Below are 20,480 nucleotides of genomic sequence, written 5' to 3' on the forward strand. Positions count from 1 at the left end.
TTATAGGGTCCTAAATTTGTTCCTAGCGGCTGTAAGAAGGCTGCTTCTTTGTTTAAAATATACAAGTTTTTAACTCAGAGAAGACAAAGACAACTATAGCATCCTTCAAGCAGAATTTTGCTAACTCATTATGCTCAGTATTTAATTTAATAAAATCAAGAAAAAGCATACTCAAAGCCACCCTTTTTTCATTTCTAAGCAACTTTCACTCAAAATTTATATTGCATATATTTAATTGTAAATTAAACTGTATTGTTTAAAGCACAGCGTATTTTGAAATGTGAGCATTTCAAAGCATTTATTTTGAAACTGTGTTTTTAAAATTTTAACATTGTATTTCTGAATCAAATTAGAAGCTATATAATGTATATATTGTATATATGTATACACATATACCTATACATGGTATTCACATTCTCTGAACAGAGAGAGACATCATTGTCTCTCCCAGGATTTTTCCTGGGGAAGGCAGTGAGAAGCTCAGAGAAGAGAAAATAATTCTTATCTCTACGTCCTGCTCCTGTTGTTTGACACATGTGGAATGTGTTACGGAGATTGTTTACTGAGAGTGATTTGTTAATTGGATTCTGCTGATGGTTGTTTGGATTGATTGACCAATTAGGTAAAGCTGTGTTGTCTGGAGACAGTAACAGATTGTTCTTCAGTATCTGTTTATATAGTATAGTATTAGTATAAAATAGTATAGCTTAATAAAGCAATTGTTCAGCCTTCTGTAATCATTGGAGTCAGAGCACTTTATTCCCTACATTGGGGTTGCCCTGCATCGATTGAGATATAGATATAGATATATGTATATATAAAAATAATGTATATATTATATATATATTCATGTATATGTTCTTCCAGGTGCATATATATACAGTATACACTCTGTGTTTACTTTAGAATTGGAATAGTTTAACAGAATTTATCACGTAAATAAAATCCTGTATTTGAAGCTTTCACACTTAAATGATGTGTGCTTTGTGTCAAAGTTATTGGTGCAAAGCACTAGATATCACCCATGTTCACCATGTCACAGCTCAGATCAAAACACCCCACAGTGAATTTGGCAATGAGACAAATAAAACAATTAACTCTTCAGCAAACAGGACAGACCACATAGGGATTTGTTGTTCTCTAACAAGCACTGAAAACTGGTTTTGCTCTACTTCACTCCCAAACAACCTTTCACATTTCAAGCACTAAAGGGCTCATATTTCCTCTCTTTAGAAGAGGTGCTTTTCAGAAGCCTGAAGCTAGAAGATGCTGGGTGTTTCCTTGACAGTGCCAAAACCTTTCAAGCTGCTGTGGCAGACGAGATGCTCAACAGCTTGGGCAGCAGGACCCTTTCTCTGCATGGCACTGCACCCCTTCTGAGATGATGGCAACACTGGGGCTGGCAGCTTGCGTTTTCCTCTGGCGCGCATCCCAGGCTCCTGTTCTGGCTGGGCGTGGATGAGCAGGGAACAAGCGCTGGCTGTCCAGCCCGAGGCACCCCCTGCAGCCCGCGCATCCGCCGGGACGCCAGCGGGACAAGGGCGCTCTGTGACAGCCCACACGCCACATGCTCCCAGGGCACGGCTGGGAGAGGAGCACTCCCCTCTTTTTGTTCTCTCCTGACCGCCTGCCAAACCTTCCTCGAGCTGAATTTAATGGCAAAAACTCCCTCTGACTTGCAAGGGACCATTTTCAAACCTCTAGACGCAGGTATTTTAATGAGAGTTTTTTCAGATAGCTTCATATTGAAGAATACCTTATTTCATTTGCAATTTCCATTTACCACTATGAAAGCAGGAAAAATGGAATCCAACCTTCCATAACCCCAGCATCTATGTCCCTTTCTCCCCTTTGCACTAAATATCTGCTCAGGTCACACTGACTTTTGCGCAGGCATGTACTCTGTTTACTAGGGATATTTCTGGCAAAACCTGGATATAAAGAAACACCAAAGCAGAAGTCTGGAAAATGGACACATGTGATCAAGAACATCACCAGGAATGACCGAAGCAAAACTGGCACGAGGGTCCATAGGACATGTCTAAACACTCCAAGAACATTAAATTCAGCCCTTACCTGCATGAGCTGCTGCTTCAGTTTCTGTATCTCTGATATGTTGAGCTCACTGAAGAGGTCAGAAACGGGGTGCAGAGATTCTCCTTTCCTACTTGTGGGAGTTCTGTAGTCACCGTTGAGTTTCACGAGAGGCCCGTGGATGTGTCCGTTCATTTTGTCGTCATTGTTGGGCTCACCCCCATCCTCTGAAAACTTCAACCCATCTACTGATATATTAATATGGTTATTATACATACTATCATTGAGGTTGATATACTGGGCCAGTTCCTTTCTCAGATTGTTCTTTTGCTCTCTTTCATTTTTTAAAGTTTCCAGAGCTTCCTCCAGCTGATGCTCAGCAATCTCCTTCAGCCGGATGGCATCTTCTAGCTGGCTATTAAGCAACACTGTCTCCTCCTCAAATCGTTTAATCTCATGCTTTAAGCCTTCGTATTCAACCTGAATTAGACAAGACAAAGAACATTCATAATACTAAAACTTGAGTTGTGGAAACCTGCCATTTATCAGCCCTGTTGAGATAAGTGATAGAGAAACTATGGTTTGGAACACCAGACATTGCTGCTGCTGCAAAGAACTGACTGAGCAAAAAGTGGAGCTCTCTCTGTTAAATACTTCAGTGTTCACTTTTTCAGCATGTGAGACTCAAGAAATAGAAAACCTCTTTCTGAATAACTCATGATAAGCAATGAAATTTCATGGGAAGAAGGCTGTTTATTAGCAAATATCCTGGTAATAGCAGATTTACTATGAATTGACATAAGCAATGCTGGTATATCATGGTATTCATAGATCATAGGTTAATATAGCCTGATATATGATTTACAAATATTCTGAAGATGACCTCATATCTCAATTCCTTCTGGATGTGAAGTCAGTCAGGCACAGATACTCTCAAGTATCTTGGTAGTTTTCAAAATTATGGATGGAAGGTACAAAACCAGTAGAAGAGACTCAACTCTCCTCTCTGTAGTTTACAAGGCTCTCCATTACCCCAGAGGCATTTAATTTTAAAAATTAAACAGGAATCTATTTGAACAGTCAGTTAAACTCTAAGATGCCCCAAAATTGCTGGAGATTTTTAAACTACCAGAAGAATGCAGCAAACAGCTCATTCAGCCCCGCACAGTCCCTGGACTGTGTGTAGGGCTGTCCCTCTGGAGCACACAGGAACCTGTTGCTCCATCCACAGTGCCTGGAATGTGTCCCAGTGACACCCCTTGGCAGCCCTGGAGGGGCTCACTGTTCTGTCCTGCCCCACACCAAGGTGTGGTGTTTTATCAAGGTATTTATGGGCATTGTGAGCTGAGCTAAACAGCAGCTTCTCTGTCCTTTACAGGCAGAGAAAAAAAAGAATCCTTTTCCTTCATTCAGTCCTCTCCATTTCACCTCACAAGAAACAAAGCCTGGAAAAACCCAGGCTTGCTCAAAACCAGTTCATCAACAATACCTAGACAGTGCAGGAGATCCCCACTGCAAAATGCTTCCCCCTTGCTGTCCTTCATGTTCCTTTTCACTGCTGGAAAACCCCACAGCAATGAAAAGAAAGAGCTTTTTTGTCAAGGTTTGTATCTATGCTTGACAAGCATTCCTGGTAAAAATGATGACACTTTGATTTTTTTTTATTTAATTGCAATCATGTTAGTCATATGCATCTGAATTTCAAAATGAAAAAAAAAAGTCCCATTATCAGGTGAAATAATTTCATAGCTTGGTGGAAGAGGGAAAAACATACCAAATTTTCACGTTTCCATAAAAAGCCCCAATTTTTTTGCAGTTGATGCTTTTATAATTCAAACACATTACTATCTGCAAGCTTAATGCATTGTATAGATTTTTTTAAAATATTTGATATATATGGATTTTAAATCAAACTAAAATAAGGTTCTGGCAAAAAAAAATGCACCACTCCTATTAAAGTATTTATCAACCTTTGGAAAGGCAAACTTAAAAATCAAAGAAGTAATCTTCAAACCCAGAAACAGGAAACATATCAAAAAACAAAGAAAGTCCCAAAGTCATAGTGGGCATTCTTAAATAGAAAAGGAAAATCCATGTGAGTTTCAAATCTACATTTGGCAATTTAATATCTTTCCTTACTGGAGGAACAGGTCCATCTGGAAAAATTGTGGAATGCAATCAAGTATCTATGTTTATAATTTAAGTACATGAAAAAAAGCCAAACCCAACAAAACAACCAACACTTTTTCAATTTTAAATACACATAAAAACTAAAGGTGTATATCTCTATGGTTACCTTCTCATAGACTCTTACTTTAAAAAGCTACACAAAATCCCAACATGTAGATAATGACATTTTAGCACCAAGATTTATAACATATGGTTTTGTAAACTCAACCATTAAAGTATAAAATGCTCTTAAAATTTTATCTTGTAGATTAAAGCAATTTTAGGAATCACAAGTGCATGGATCTGGGATGCAAAATGAATGATTTATAAAGCCTTTCAAAATGTGGCAATGCTTTTTCTCTCCACAGACTGTTGACATTTGGTTTAGGTTAAAATGAAATATTATGACAAATATAAACACTTGCAAACAGATTTCATTTTTGGGGGAAACTAGGACAGTCCATAAAGGGGTCGTTTACTTCCTGAAAATGTGAAAATGTCTCCTATGAGGTTAATGAGAAAAAAAAATCCATGCCTCAAAGGAGGAATTTGTCTGGGTAAATAACTCTGGCAACAAAGATGATCTGCTATAAATTCCATTTCAGCAGTGTGAAGGACTAGGCATCTTCATAAATAAGGAAATTATGCACCCATTTCTATTACCTGAGTATTCCCTGCAGCACAGCTCTGTTGTTTTAAGTGTTTCAATCGCATTTGCGCTGCAGCAGTAAAAAAAGCAGTAAAAGAGAGCTGAAATAGCACTGCTTATTCCTGCAGGAATAAGGCAGCTTTGTTCCCAGGCTGCCATCAGAAACTGTGACAGGGCTGGCTCTTCCACAGAAGCCCCAGGAGCACCAGGCAATAGGTCAGGACACAACCAGGAGCTGCAGTGCAGAGCTGTGACCCTCTGAGGGCAGGGAGGAGAGGGTGTTATGAAGTGCAATGTTATGATGGTCTAGACAGAATCTAAAAGGCAGGAAGTGTTATACCATCCAACCTGGATATTTAAATTCTCATCACCACAAGTTAACTCTTCTGACAGGAGACCAAATTTCTTGCACATTTTAATGGACTGCTGGGCATTGAGTTCCTGAGAGACAGGAAAAGCATGAAGCAAAAATAGATTTCTTTTAATAATTCCTCTGTGATTCCATAGTTCTACAATAAAGTATTCCAGTTTTTCTCAATTTTTCAAAACTGAGAGCCTGCCCATATTTCAAAAATGGGCAGCAACACCATTTTAGAATAAGTGATTAGCAAAAACCCTACTGGGAAAAAAAAAAAAACAAACACAAACATAAAAAGAAACTTCTATCAAACTGCCCTACTGGATCACATAATGGAAATAGGAGAAAATAGTAACAATTTACAGTACAGTGCCTTGAATCTTTCGAGGCTTACTTGATTCTGCTTCAGTGTGGACACCAGTTTCTGTAAAGTAATGTTTTCCTCTTCCAGCTCAGTGTAGTCCTGCAGCAGCCTTGCCTCTCGGAACTTGTACTCTCGAATCTCGTCTTTCATCCGTATCCTCTGCAGCTCCACCATTTCGTTATTCTGATAGGAGATAACACAAGGACATTACAATTCACACACAGCCACTTCAATGCTGAACACTACCTTCAGAAAAGGCCAAACAGAAATTAATCCTGAAATTGAAATTATTTAACAGTGCACATCAAAACACCATCACCTATTAATCTGAGGCCAAGCAATCATTTCAGATGGGTGCTGGCAATGCAGAAATGAGAACGTCTGATAGTGGAACCTGATTAAAACAGTTTCAAGATTAGAGGTTTATTGAAATGGAAACCCTGGAAATGCTGCAGCATATCTCATTAGTTTCATTGCTCTCCAATACAGGAGGATGTAAATAAAATTACCACCTGTTTTCCACTGTAGGATGTGTTTTACATTCATACAGAAAAGCAGTGAGCACTGACATCTGTTCTCCAAAGACATCTGCTGGGGAGCAAGGTGCACTCACATTTGCATCTGCAGGCACTAGAGAGGCTCACAGGCAGGCACAGGGTGGAAAGCACTTGTCAAAAGCCTGACAAACGCCTGGCTCTGCTGAGCAGGATCACACCCGGGAACACACAAGGTCACCGTTTTATTTTTCCCATTAGCACATACAGAGCTCAGGCAGCCTTATGAGAGAGAGCATGAGGGATCAGTTTCACCAAAAATCGATTCCATCAGATTCCAGCTCTGACTGAGTTTGCCATCAAGGTCAGGTTTTTCTGGAAAGACTCTGCTGGCATACCCACGATGTAAAGAGTGGTGGAGTTCACACACAGCTGGAAGTGAACAGTGACCAGTACAGCTGGTTGGGAGGAACAACCTCTTGCCCCAGTTTGAAGAGAAGCCTGCATTTGTCTGATTAAGAGAAATGGGCATGGTCAATCACATCTCCTTTCCTGCAGGTGAATCCTGAGCACTGCCACAGCAGCTCGTGGAGAGACCTCACTGATGGGGCAGAGTCCCCTCACTGCTGGGATGTCAGAGAGAGCACACCTGGAAAGCAGTAATGAGTTTCTGTACAAGATTCCAGTTGTGGAGGAGGGGAACCACTGGCCTGATAGATACCTGGAAAAAAAGTCAAATATTTAAGCAGAAATTGTAGTCAGGGAGCTATAAATCAATCAATCTGCACCACTCACTCTGTGGTACATGAAGGATAAAACCCCACATTCTGAATTAAGGATAAACAAAACTTCACTTAGCATCTTGGTTAAAGAAGTACAAACCCTTGGAAAAGAACTTTGCAAAGCACGAAGAAAATATTTTGATGCAAGACTTGACAAAAGGGTTTTCAAAAACGAAAACTTTTTGTTAGAGAAAACTAAAAACCGTCACCCTCCTCCTAGCAGCTAATTAAGAAGTAAAGAAACTACCTGATTGCTGAACTGAAAATGCCTGAAAATATTCCGAGCAGAAGATCCACAGAGCATTAGCTAAAAGTAAATATTCCTGCATCCATCACTGCCTAATAAACCTCTGAACAAATTGTAAGAGCAACACCACAGGTGATTTCAAAAGATATAAAGGCATTTTATACCCCCAGGCTGCCTTTATACCTTTTGTTTCCGCCAGCCCAGCCACATTCCCAGCTGCGGCAGCTGTGGGGTGTGTGCCACTCTGAGGCAGCATGGGGACAGCACCAAATGCTCAACTCCACTGTGTCAAGGGTAAATTAAGCTGCACTGCAACTCTCCCAGTGTTTGAGGCTGATCAGCCCAGGGAATGAGCTCCCTGGCATCCATCCAACACTGCCAGGAGCCCTGGGACAGGAAGCATCCTGACAGGATCCCAGAAGAGCTCAGTGAGCCATTCCCAGCGGTGCTGCCTGCACCTCACTGGGGTGAGACAACACCACCAGCAGCCAGGACAGATCTGCTCATGATCCAAAGTGCCTCTGCCATCAGCACTGCTGAGGGAAAGGAGCACCTCCCCAAAAAGTCAGGCTGGATGGAGCCTTGAACACCCTGGTCCAGCAGAAGGTGTCCCTGTTCATCATGGGGGGCGTGGAACTGTGGAATCTTTAAGCACCTTTTTAACACAATCCACTTTCTGATTCTGTGATTCTAAAAGGGAAGAATGAAAGAGGTGGCCAGGAATGGAGGACATGAACAAGGAATTTTTATAGAATCCCAATATAGCAGTTCCCTGATAGGCTACAAGGCAAGGTAGCTTGAAAAAGCCTTGAAAATTAATTCTGTAAGATAGGAGTACTCCTTTGTCCCTACTGTAATAGCAAACTGCAACAGAAAACATGAGCTATCACCTTGCTGGAGTGCACAACTATTTCTTTAGAAGAGATACCACATTCCTCCACCATTTATAACTGCTGCTTCCTACGTATCTTGGAGACATAAATGGAACTTTCTATCGTTCTCCTCTTTTTACACACAGAAACTCCTTCTGCAGTGCAGCCTCAATTTGTCCTTACTCATGGCATTTCATCAAGGAAGAAAGAGCAGGAAAAAGGAAGACTTGCCTGTTGGAGCATCCCATGTGGCAGGTTCTGCCCAAACACTGCCTGCTACACTTCCCATGGCCAAGGCCAAGGCCTCTACTGGAAGCAATCCTGCTGCTCTGACACAGGGGCAAACCAGCTCAGCACATTACAGAATAGGGCATCACCTTTTCAAAGCAATATAGCTTATTTTTTTGTCACTGCAAACACCCTGGAGTAATTCTCCATGCTTCAGATCCCTCTTCCTACTTGCAAACATCTGCATTATGCTGGCAAACACCCAGCTGCAAAGCACTCCAGTGCTCTTTATGCTTGCCAGGAAAGGCAGTGATTCCACTCCACAGGCCCAAAACCCAATGTTTCTGAGGTTTACGAGTGAGTAGCACAGGACATGTGGAGGGCCATTCTGATTTCCTTTATGTAAGAGCTCTGTGAATTTTCTGAAAGTGAACTAGTCCTGAACCTATTAAAAAAACCCAAAAAAAACAAAAAAAACCCAACATGTTGAGTTTATTCTCTTTTACTGTTGGTATGAAGGACATATTTGTTTTCATCAAATGTTTTGATTAAATGTATTAACTTCTCACAATCCTATTGTTATTTTTAACAATTCAAAATACACATTTATTAAGCAAAATATCTACAGTTATAGAGGAGAGGTCTTGCTGTACTGATACAATGGCAAAAAGAAGCAAATTTTTTATTTGGTGGACTTGTATGAAAAGAATATCAGAGCATTTAAAAACACAAAGCAAAAGGATACCAGCAGGGCCATTATCTACATGAGCCACTAGAGGACAATGTAACCCAAATTATTAGCAAAGTAATTTGCAATTAAACTTTGCTACTCATCAAGCACAGAACTGGCAGGACAAAGCAATTGAGCCAGATGCTTTTACTAGGGCACTGCCTCAGGACTTTTTGCATTCCCAGAGAGAATTCCCCTATGAACTATGTACTGGGTCTGCAAAAGCCAAATTAATCCAAGAGGTGGAGCTGATGACACACGAGCAAAGTTTCGATGCCTGAAAATTATTTTCAATCCCAGCCACCCAGCTGAACATGGTGCAACGGCTTTAATGGATTGCTGCCAAAGAAGAAGGAAAGGCCTCTCAGTGAAACTATAGAAAACAAGAGAGTCCTTGTCAGCAATGCATCTCATTATACGTGAGCACTAATTGTGGAAGATGTCAGCCCCACAGCAGCCCTAATGAACGTACACATCATAGAGCAGCCCATGAAAAACAGGCAAATGAAAAACAGGAGGCTCAGTTGAGACAAAGACTGTTCAGGTCACCTCTTTACTGGTACTCAGATCTATTTTCTGAATTGCAATATATGAAAAGTGAAAGACACCTCTAGGTTTTGCAGAGGCAAGGACCATGTCCATATCCTACCAACCATCAATCTCTGAGTATCAGTGGAATATTAAATAATACAAGTTTGTACTTCTTAGCAAATTAAACATAATATATGCTCAGAGAATATTAAATAACAGAAGTTTGTACTTCTTAGTAAATTAAATGTACTATATATTAATGTATTATTCATTTTTGTTTCAGCCATTTCAAAATGTTTTATTTCAGATCCCACACACAGAGCACATTGGATTAATCATGTGTGGATACATTGCAATACATTGCGTAATATCAAATAATTGCAAGTGAGAAGGTACTTTAAAATGAAGGACTGGAAGTGGCTAATATTGAACAGTATGAAAAAATACAAAATTTTCATGTCAGAACACTCCCAAGTGCTGCTGTAGGAATCCACTTGTGCTCCTGTGGCCTATTAATTCACCTAAAAAAACCAAACTGGACCAGGAAGGGACCCCTAAAACTAAGTACTCTCATCTCCAAGGTGAGAAGTGAATTGTGAATTCCAATGGGTCCTGGTTTCCTGAACTGTGACAAAATAGACTGAATTTCTTGGGAAAGAGGCAGCCTTCTTTAGCCTATGCTGAAATACGTAAAGAAGGCTTTTTTCATTATTTTTGTATTTTGTCTACTGCTTTTTACACCCCCAAAAAAATCGTGGAAGTAGTGTTTGGCCTTTTTCCACCCACTCTGTTCAAACAAATCCACTCTGTTCAAACAAATGTTCAGAGACTTCAGGCCCTTACTGCAGTAAAACATATTATTTTTCACCCTGAAAAACAGCCTTATAAATAATCAATTAATTATACACCCTGAACTACCCAGACTAAATCCCTATTTACATGTTGGAACATGCAAGCCATATCATCCTGCTGTGCAGAACTTTTTAATTTTTGTAACTCACAAGAGAGCAATGGTATATGGTATACACCCAAATTGTACCCTTCCAATTTAATGGCATTGTTTTCTAGCTGATGCAGGATAAAACGCCATTTGATCTGATGACAGTTTTATTGCACTACTAAATTGAATATAAGAGAAAAAGAACAGTAAATTGAATACGAGAGAAAGTTTATGCTCAGCCTAATATCCATGATCTTATGTGTTTGTTGACAAGCCTCACTGCAAATTTATCTGCCGTGTTTACTTTATTCTGCACAGGAAATGAAGCATGTATTTTTTATGAAGAACAGCTATAGTGATAGAAAATTTAATTTAACAGGGGTTGAGAGAAGAGAGAATGAAAGTGACAAGAGAAGAGCAAAAATATTTTAATTTTTTCTCATCAAGCATTGTAAGTCCCCAGAGTCCTCTACACTAGCCTTTAAGTTTCCCTCCTTCATATACAGGAACATTCAACTTGAACTCAAAGAATGGCATTTTCCATGCTTCCAGGTATATTTAAAACCTAAATGGATTTTGTGGATGACCTAAAGTGACCTTATCTGACTCTTTTGCAGAATTTGCACCCCAATCCTCCTGATTCATACATGCAGATGTCCAGCTAAGCAGGCCTGGACATCTCTTACAAAACTAACTTCGGTATTTCAATACATAGATATCTCTACATCCCAAAAAAAAATATTTCAAAGACATTTTCATGACTGTCAAAAGTCTGCATCTTCCTTTTTAACCTGAATTTTCTGGTCTCAGTCTTCAAAAAGCTTAATTTAGGTGGCTTTGTTAGACTTCATGATATTGTATCTGCTCTAAGCTGTATTGGCATCCTACTTTAAGAAAACAAATGCAGTTCCTATTGTCCAAACCCAGAAATCACAAACTTTTGAAATTATGTATGATTCTGACATTCCTTGGCTTTAGATACATCACTTACTGTCTAAAAACCAGGAAACAAAAAATGCTATTGTGCATGAGATATTTTTGAAAATGTAACTGTGGCATAGCATAAGTATTTACAGTCTTTCCCTTCTGTGGATATTCTTACAGAGTGACAGCACTATCAATGGGAAGGATGAAAAAAAGCCATGTATTTGTTGGCTATGGCACACAGATTAGAAACCAGATTATGATAATATATGTTTCAAGTTCCTTCACCAGCAACAGATCTCAAATAAATCACTTACAATACATCTAATAATTTAATAATCTGAAATGCTCAGTGCACTTAATTGGAATAGCTAAATCTAAAGAAGAAGGGTGAATTTGTATCAAGGGCAATTAAATGGCCCATTTATGCACTTATCACAAAGTTTGAAACCCATCATATTTAACATTGTAAATCCTGCCCCACATAAATCTCTACAAAGTAGCTATTTTATTGACTTCCATGTATAATTATATATAAAAAGATAGCAATGCTCTGCTGGTTCAGGTATTAAATCTTCCTGCTGAGTATCATGGCCACATAATATTATGATGACTTCTTTATAAGATGGTATGAACCACAAATCTCTAATCATGCATATTATCTGAAAAATAATGGTTTGATTTGACTGCATTTATAGCAATTAATGCATTACTATTAGTGCATTAATTATACATAAATTATCTCTTAATGAATCAATTATACTTATTAATAATTAATATCAGCACTCTGCAACAAATACTGCTATAATATTCTTCATCCCTTCAAAGAGCGAGAAACTTCACCAAATTAAACTTTATTAAAACAGTATGAGAGAAAATTCAGACTCCAGGGTTACAGCACTGTTCAGTTAAATTGACTCTTCTACATCTCTGTGGAATGGCTTCATGCATGAATATATATATGATCATTGCAAATAGCAAAATATCAATTAGCTGGAACAGATTTTGCCATGAGGAGGACATTGTGGATGCTATGTGAGCATCCAGACAGGTCCTCCTGCAATTCCCACCTGGTGTCCTTGTCTTAGGATAAACCACATTGCCTGTCAGGGATGGCAAAGGAGAGAGCGTGCTGGGGGAGGGAGGATGCACATGAAGACCACAGATCTGACAAGATCATGTTCCATCACCATCACATCAAGCACTGCCAAGGCCACTGCTAAACCACCTCCCTAAGTGCAAAATTCACAGATCTTTTAATTTCCTACAGCATTTACAACTCAACCACTTCCCTAAGCAGCATCTTCCAGTGTTTGACAGCCCTTTTGGTGAAGGAATTTTTTCCTAATATCTAATCTCAACCTGAGGCCCTTTCTTCTTATCGTGTCAGTCTTTAGTTGGGAGATGAGCCTGACCCTCGCCTGGCTACAACCTCCTTTCAGGTAGTTCTGGATCACAGTGAGGTCTTCCCTGAGCCTCCTTTTCTTCAGGTCTGCACTCTCTGAAGCAGGGGTTGTTGCTCACTCCACATCAACTTACAGCAGGATGAGTAGTAGTATAAAAATACCAAAACGAAATTGCTCTTGACAGATTAGTTAAAAAAAAAAAAAAGGTGGATCTGGGGCATTTTGGACTGAATGGACTTTTTTTTGCCCCAGTTATAACCTTTCCTATTATGTTGTCACTTTCTATATACCATTTAAGAAGCCAACAGCAGTGATTCTACATGACAATGCCTCAAGGCAGGCTTTTTGATGGAGAAACTGCACAGGCCTTTTCAAGCTCATCAAGAGGCCAAGAGCTGGTTTTAAAGCCTAACTGATCACTCAGGAGAAGCATCTGCCAGTTATATGTATCTCTTTGAGAGGCCATCTGTCAGGTCCAAAATGCCAAATCTCCTTCCCGATCCAAAAGGGGCACTGGCTAACCAACAAAAGAAAAGTTGTGCTAACAGGGTGTGGGGCTGTGATCAGTTTAAGCTCACCAGTCCCACAGCTGCTGTTCCCAGGTCCCGACCCTCCCTTGGGCCAATGCTACCTTCCACATCACCAGCCAGATCAAGAGCAGCAAGCCACTCCAGAAAACAAACAAGGATAGTTTTAATGGTGCTTATACTCCCTGAGTTTGCTGGCAGGCTGGATACAAAGGCACTGGTGCTAGCAGGAGGTAGGGAATAGGAAAACATGTCATTTCTAATTTGGGTATGCTTGCTGCTCAGCAACAACTCTATGACCTGTTCCAAGTTCCAGAGGTGGAAACCCAGCCCTATTGCTATAGATTATAAAATTAAATATTATAAAATTAAATAAATAAAATTAAATATAGCTTCAGCAGGATTAAGATTTCACTGTATGCACTGAAACACTGAGGAGCCAGGAGCAGTAAAGTGAACGCCTGAAGGTGGGAAGAGGTGTTATATTTGCCCAATTATCCCATCATAAAAGAAACCTAAACGAAATTAAATGTAGCAGCAATTTTAATGAAGTAGCTTAAAATATATAAAATTGAATACACGCAAAATATTGACAACATAATTTAGTTATGATAAGGGATAATTTGGTTCTATAATAGCGCATAAGCAAAAATAACCATGCTGGGTACGGAGTGCACAGCTTGACCCCCATTCCCTCACGCACGAATTGCCAAGCCCAAAATTCCCCTTTTCATACTGTACACCATCACCATCTCCTCCCATTTTTGACTCGTCACACTTGTATCTGCACCTTTATTATCACTTTTACCACGCATGCTCCACCATTTTAGGTGGTCGCACCACTCTCTTTGAGGGTCATCTTTGATGAAGGCCTCTCCTCTTCCTCGATGTCCTTTGATTCACCTTTTGGATTACACATGCACACTAAGCTGGTATAATGCAAGCTAAAGCTAATATCATACAAGCCAATACTATGTTCTAGCATCAAAGCAATAAATCTCATATAATTAACATTTTCCTGAATGTCCAACCAAATTTTCCTCTTCTTCCAACTAAATTTAGTAATAGTTATCTCTTGCTTCTTCCTGTTCTGAACATCTGCAGGAGAAGGGGGGGAGCCCTCCTCTCCTTTTCTTTCTTGGCATTTCACCTTTAACTGTTTTATTATTTCCAAATATTACTGTATCAATATTGATTACTGTTTCAATTTTATCAGCATGAATCACACCTATTTATTACAGGAGGAAAGAGAAAAAACACCAAAGCACCCAAATAAGAGGGGTGAGCTCTACTATTTTAGATTTCATTATGCTTGACTGGTATGGAAAAATACATTCTTGTTTATTGGCTCCTTGCTTTAACACTGCTGTCTTCTGTCTTTCCCTAACTTTTGCTGTCAGGATGGACTCAGAGCTCTGGTGGTAACCAGTGTCCACATGTGAGAAACAAGGCTCACTCTCTAAAATTTTTAAAAGCTTAATAAGGGATAAAAGGGACAGTGAACAGCATGCTGGGTGCTTGGCAACTGCCAGAGGCACATCAGATAGCTTAAACCAATTTTCCTTTATTTTTTTTTTCATTATATTGTTTTAATGCCTGTTCATGCAGATTATACATATTCAAACATTCTTTTGAGTTTATATGTTTTGGGAATTCTTTTGCTTGGTTCAACCTTTGACTTGTCTTCTTAAAGTACATGCCATACTGTAGATGAAATTTATATATTTTATTTCTTCATGAGGTCCTGTTCTGTGGTTTGACAGTTCTTGATAACCAGAGGGAAGGTGGTAAATTCCTCCTTGCATTCTTTCTTTCAAAGCTTATTTTCCCGGTTCTTTTCAATGTTATCTTATCACAGAGATAAGATACTTCACAAATACATTAAATCAATATTATCTAATTTATTCTTACCATTGTCAGTTAGTTACACAAATAAAAGCATTAGGTACTTCTGCAAAAGTTAGCATTACAATGCACAACACATTGTCTCTATTTTAGTATTTTGCAAAAGCCTAAACTATAATATATGCTTATCGCACTAATATATTGGCCACAAGAGATGACTAATTGTACTATATTAAAGCAGTTAAAAGTGACTACAAACTGTACTATATCAAAATTACTGTGACTAATAATGACTTGCAAAAGCCAATACATAATAGCAAAAGCCAGCAACTCCAGAGTTATTTATAACACAGGCATGCTGGGCAGCGGCTCCACTGTCCCATGTTTCAGGCAGAGAGCTCTGCTCCTTGTAAGTTTTCCATTCCCCACGGTGACTGCCTCTCCTCCTCAGGACTTGGAGCTGTTTTAGTTACAGGTGGCTGCCAGCTCAGTCCTGCCCTCCCTCTATTCCTCACACCAGTAATCAAACTGTGCTGCCGAGGGATGCACGTGCCAGGTTGGGGCTCTCAGCTCAGCCTCCCCACCCTGCCCTGCCTTGAAGTACTACCCAGGCTCTGCTTTTTCCAATTTACACACCAAGCCAATCTTTGCTCTTGTAAACACCAGCTAGACATTGCAACATGCATGTCTGAGAGCAAGCTCCTGTGCTCTCCCCTGCTGTGGGCAGGCTGTGCTGCAGGAGTGTGTGAGAGCACAGAAAGATGAGAGGTGACAGGCAGACCCAGGGCTGGCCAGCAGTATCAATACATCTGGTCCCTGGGTCAGTGTAGTTAAATTAGTAGAGGGCTGAGTTCAAATTAATGAGACATGTAACTAGTCCTGATCCTCAGCTTACCAAAGACCATAAAAGTAATAACAACTGGATCTCAAAGGGGCCCCTGGGCAGCATCTAGTAGTCCAATTATCTTTCCCAGGATAAGAGCAACTACATCTATGCCATTCCTGATATCCATCTAATGTCTTGTTAAAGACTTCCAACAATCCCATCACCTTTCCCAGACATCTGCTTCCTGGCTTTATTTTTGCTTTTGTCACAGATCTATTTTTGTGAAATATAAAGCTGTGTTTTGTGTCAGGTACATACAGGCAACGTGTGTATTTGTGATTGTGATATGTGTGGAAACCAACCATGGGACACTTATAAAGACAAATTCTAATAAATAGCTGAGGAAGTAAAGCATGGAAGAATGTCTTTGAACCTATCCTTTGTTCACAATTAACCTTTATATGTGTTAAGTTGATTTAGGAGCATTTGAATTAAAACTTTAAGGATGTTGCGGTTTGACCGGAACTTCCTGCTTGTAGCTAAGCCTTAAAGAGTTTTGCAATAACCTTTTGAAGTATAATTTTAGAATATTGCCTGTAGTAAGGATCTTTGAAACTATAGCTTTAGAATATATAAAAAGGAAACATGCTTATCTTGATGCCTTAACAAAACAGTGAAAAGCAGCTTGAGAAAGGAAGATGAACATCAACTCAAGGATTGATAGTTTCAACCAAGGGAAGCTGGACATCCCTGTTATGAGATTTTAGTCCTTGCAATTAAAAGGTGGACCCACATCTGGAATCTGGACCTCACCAGCTGGGAGACTTCTTTCTTCTCTTGGAAGCCGGACCCCACCATCTGGGGATACTGCTTTCTGAGATACATCCTGAGAAAAACTAAACCACAATAGTGTATAGAATTGTGACGTAAAAATTGAGAATGGAAACTGCTGAGAAAGCTTATGAGTACCTCTATAAATACCTGTAAGCCTCAACTGTCAGTGTGCAGCTGGAGGGAAAACTTCCCCCACTGCACCCAGCGCTGTATTGCTCATACTTTACCATATTATTTAATAAATTGATTGCTGCTTGAATATTGGCCTAGTCAAACTTCTCATTTATAACATTTTGAATGTTGAATCTGAAGCAGTCTTTCACAGTGAAAGACAAAAACAATATTTTTTCTCCTACCCACAGAAGGCAAGAAACTAATGCATCTGTTCCTCTCTGCAGGAGACTTCCATTTACCTACTCTATTCATCTTCAGCCATCTCTCTGTCCTCTACAACCAGAAGAGCAGGTAAGAAATGAGGCTTCCAGATAGTTCCCACCATAGAGCAAACTCTTTAGATGTCCTTGCATGACACGCAGGGAGATGGGCAATGATCTACAACAAAAAATAGGTAATGGAGGGGGGAAAGAATAGGAGACCCCGAATAACAGAGTATTCCTTCACTGTTCCTCACACGGCAGAAGAAATACATTGAAAGAAAGAAGAACGCTTCAACACTTTCTAGAAAGTGGAGTGGAAAAGTGGCTAAAGGAGATAAAAACCTCTTCACAGGTACAAATCTATTTCAAGGGGTCATCTGCTGGCATATTCTCTATTGTGCTGCAGAGGAGCTGTGAGAGCTCAGCATCAAAGGAGCTCTCTAAGCCCATGCTCATAGCAGAGCGTCCTCAAAAAAATTATTCCTGCAGATCATCAGCTGCAGAGGTGCTTTAAAAGCTCTGTGAATCAACACCCAATACCCTTCCAATGACAACAGGCTCTTTCAAGTTCCCCTCAAAAAATATCAATACAGTATAAAGGGTTGCTATAAAAACAGGAACAACAGGAAAGTTAAACTTCACTAATTATTCTTCTCCAGATGGGCAAAGGCATGGCATCTTTAAACAAACACATCTGAGCCACAAAATTTAAATACTATTATGTGGCCAAATCTGTCATTATTAAGGGAGAGTACTTCCTCAAAGTCAGCAGCAATTGCAGTAATTAAAATCCATGTAACATTACCCATCTGCTGCAAAAAGCAGCACAGCATTCTGCAGCCTATTTGACCTTGTGTGCAGAGCACCCACCCACCCACCCCCACTAATTCTTCTGTGGCATGAGCAGAAACATCAATTCAGAAACAGCAGCTGATTAATATTAAAAAGATGAAGACGGCTTGATGACTAATGTTTTTTTTTTCCATCAAAGAATTAGGGTTTTTATTTTAGAGCATATATTTGAATGACCTAGGTAGCAAATAAAGTCAAAGGTAAGTACCTCATTTGTCTGTAAACCACAACTTTTAGGACCGAATTTTACACATAATTTTTACTCATTACAACACACATGGTGATTCATTAATACAAATGACCACATAAAAGATTTAGTAAAGTAAATTGCACTGAAGGTTACTTGAATTTATTTATGGTCAGTAAAAATACCTGTACTCAGGAAGTATGGCTGTAACAGTGTAGTACTCTTCACTGTTCAATATAAATTGGTTTGAAACCCGATCTTGGCTTTTATAATCTGCCCTTTTTTAAATTCTAGTACAGACCCTAAGTTTCACACACTTATTTATACATATGTGCATTTATATATATCTTACAGTCAACAGTAATAATTTTCATGCTGACAGTTTTCTATCTTTTCCTTTAAAGGCTGCACAAACAAGATTCTTGCTGCTCAGCGTGCAGGACAAATACAGATGTAATACATGCCATAAGAACACAGTGCAAGGACTAGCTATTAATGCTGCAGTTCTCACACATTATTGAAGCATGTTGCCTATGGCTGCACAGCCTTAGAATCAAATAATTCCTTTGGGAATTGACTAAACACTGAGTATCATTAACTGCCTGCAGTGCATCAAAATGGAAAAAATAAAAGCCATAAATTCTGTATTTGTTCAGGGAGTAAAATATCAAGCAAGTTATGGGATTGTTTAGCAACATAAAAATTATGTTTAAGTCTATTTTTTTTCTACTCTCTTGTTCTCCCCCTTAAAACCACTGCTGTTTTCCTTTCACCATTTGTTTCTACTGGACTTTCACCCAGCTCACTGTGGGTGTTAGTCTGACAGCAGAAGCCTCCTGCTAAAATAGATCATTGATACAGTAATACAATACAGATAAAATAATTGGGAACACCCATAAAAACCCCTGCAAACAGCCCTTCAGAAATCTAAAGATAAATCCACCTAGAGCATTGATCATTTTCTATAAACACCTAGTGGCATGAGGAAGACAGTGGCAAATACCAAGTAATATCGATGAACATTATAGCACATGTGAGCAAAGGGACTCATCAGCTCTGGGGGCTCAGCTGCAGCAAGAAAATGAAGGAGTTTTCTTGTCCTTGCTGAAGCTGTGCTCAAGGACCTTGATAAATGAAGAACTACTTTCTTTCCAGATTTATGGAAATCTAGAAAAACATGTTCATGTGAAAACATCATCCAGAGGGAAAAACATTGAATTTTAAAGATATGTTCACCTAAGCCTCATCTATGTCAATATCAATGTTTCCAAATTCTGAACTGAGCCTTCCCTCAAGCCTTCCAGCCTGTCAGTGACAGATGGGTGAAATGGGGGTGCCAGACTGGCCCCACTGGTGGCCCTGGCAGCTCGGTGGCCTGGGGAGATGAGGGCAGTGTGACAGCCTGCCCATCCAGCCCTCAGCCATGCCCCCGAGGTACAAGGGCACCCATGGATAACGGGGGAGTGTAACTGGATTGTAAATCTCCAGGTACTGCTCAGAAACTTGCTTGGCAGTGGAGGATTGCAGTCCAAAGTCTTAATGGCTCCCTCTGCTTCCTACCCTCCCATTAGAGCACTGCTGATTGACAGCTTAAGCTCCCTTTGGTTTTTTCTAACTTACTTTTAATATAAAACACAACAAAACATTAGAGGATGGCTCCAGATTCATCAGTGCTCTTAAATTTTCTCTGAGTTCTTAAAGCTCTCAACATGCCATCATTACTAATGAAATTCAGTATCAGTTTCAGCAAATAACAATTTAAATGTAAGTTTTTTAGTTCTGATTCTGTTGTATGCCCAATGGCCTGATATGGCACAAATGAACTCATTTACACACTGCAAAAAAGTGCAGCAGAATAATCAATCTAAAAATGACAGCAAACTTCAGCGAGAAAAAACAACATCACACTTGAACCAGGTCAGAATTCAGACAAGCAACAGGAATAAGATGAAATTTATGAACTCCCCTTTGTTAACTGATCAATATATTCTATGTCATAACTACACAATTATGGACTATTGTCAGGTTTTTCATCACTGAAATACTGCTACCAGTGTCTACAGGGAAAACATCCAGGCTGCAAAAACTCCTTGGGCTCTTAATTATTAAATTGAGGTTGAGTTTACCCAGGCTATCAATCACAGAATGGACTTGGCATCTTCCTGACCCTGTGTGCCTCCCTACAAATGTATGCATAGATCATGGGATACCCAGCACATCTGCACCATGCTCTCTGTGCAGGGTAATGTAGGACATGGCCAAATACAAGGGCAGAATGGGAAAAATCCCCCAAACAGAACTTCT

The 20,480-nt window shown here is 39.6% G+C and overlaps 1 protein-coding gene across 1 annotated transcript in view; it reads right to left on the reverse strand.

Annotated features, from left to right (window-relative positions):
• BICD1 (BICD cargo adaptor 1) overlaps positions 1-20,480 on the reverse strand; it is a 167,233-nt gene that overhangs the window by 44,362 nt on the left and 102,391 nt on the right. Inside the window, 2 exon segments of the mRNA XM_064420947.1 lie at positions 2,077-2,514; positions 5,605-5,757. Coding sequence (XP_064277017.1) covers positions 2,077-2,514; positions 5,605-5,757 — 591 coding nt within the window.

The sequence above is a fragment of the Passer domesticus genome, chromosome 5 (assembly GCF_036417665.1).
Source record: "Passer domesticus isolate bPasDom1 chromosome 5, bPasDom1.hap1, whole genome shotgun sequence".
NCBI lineage: Eukaryota > Metazoa > Chordata > Aves > Passeriformes > Passeridae > Passer > Passer domesticus.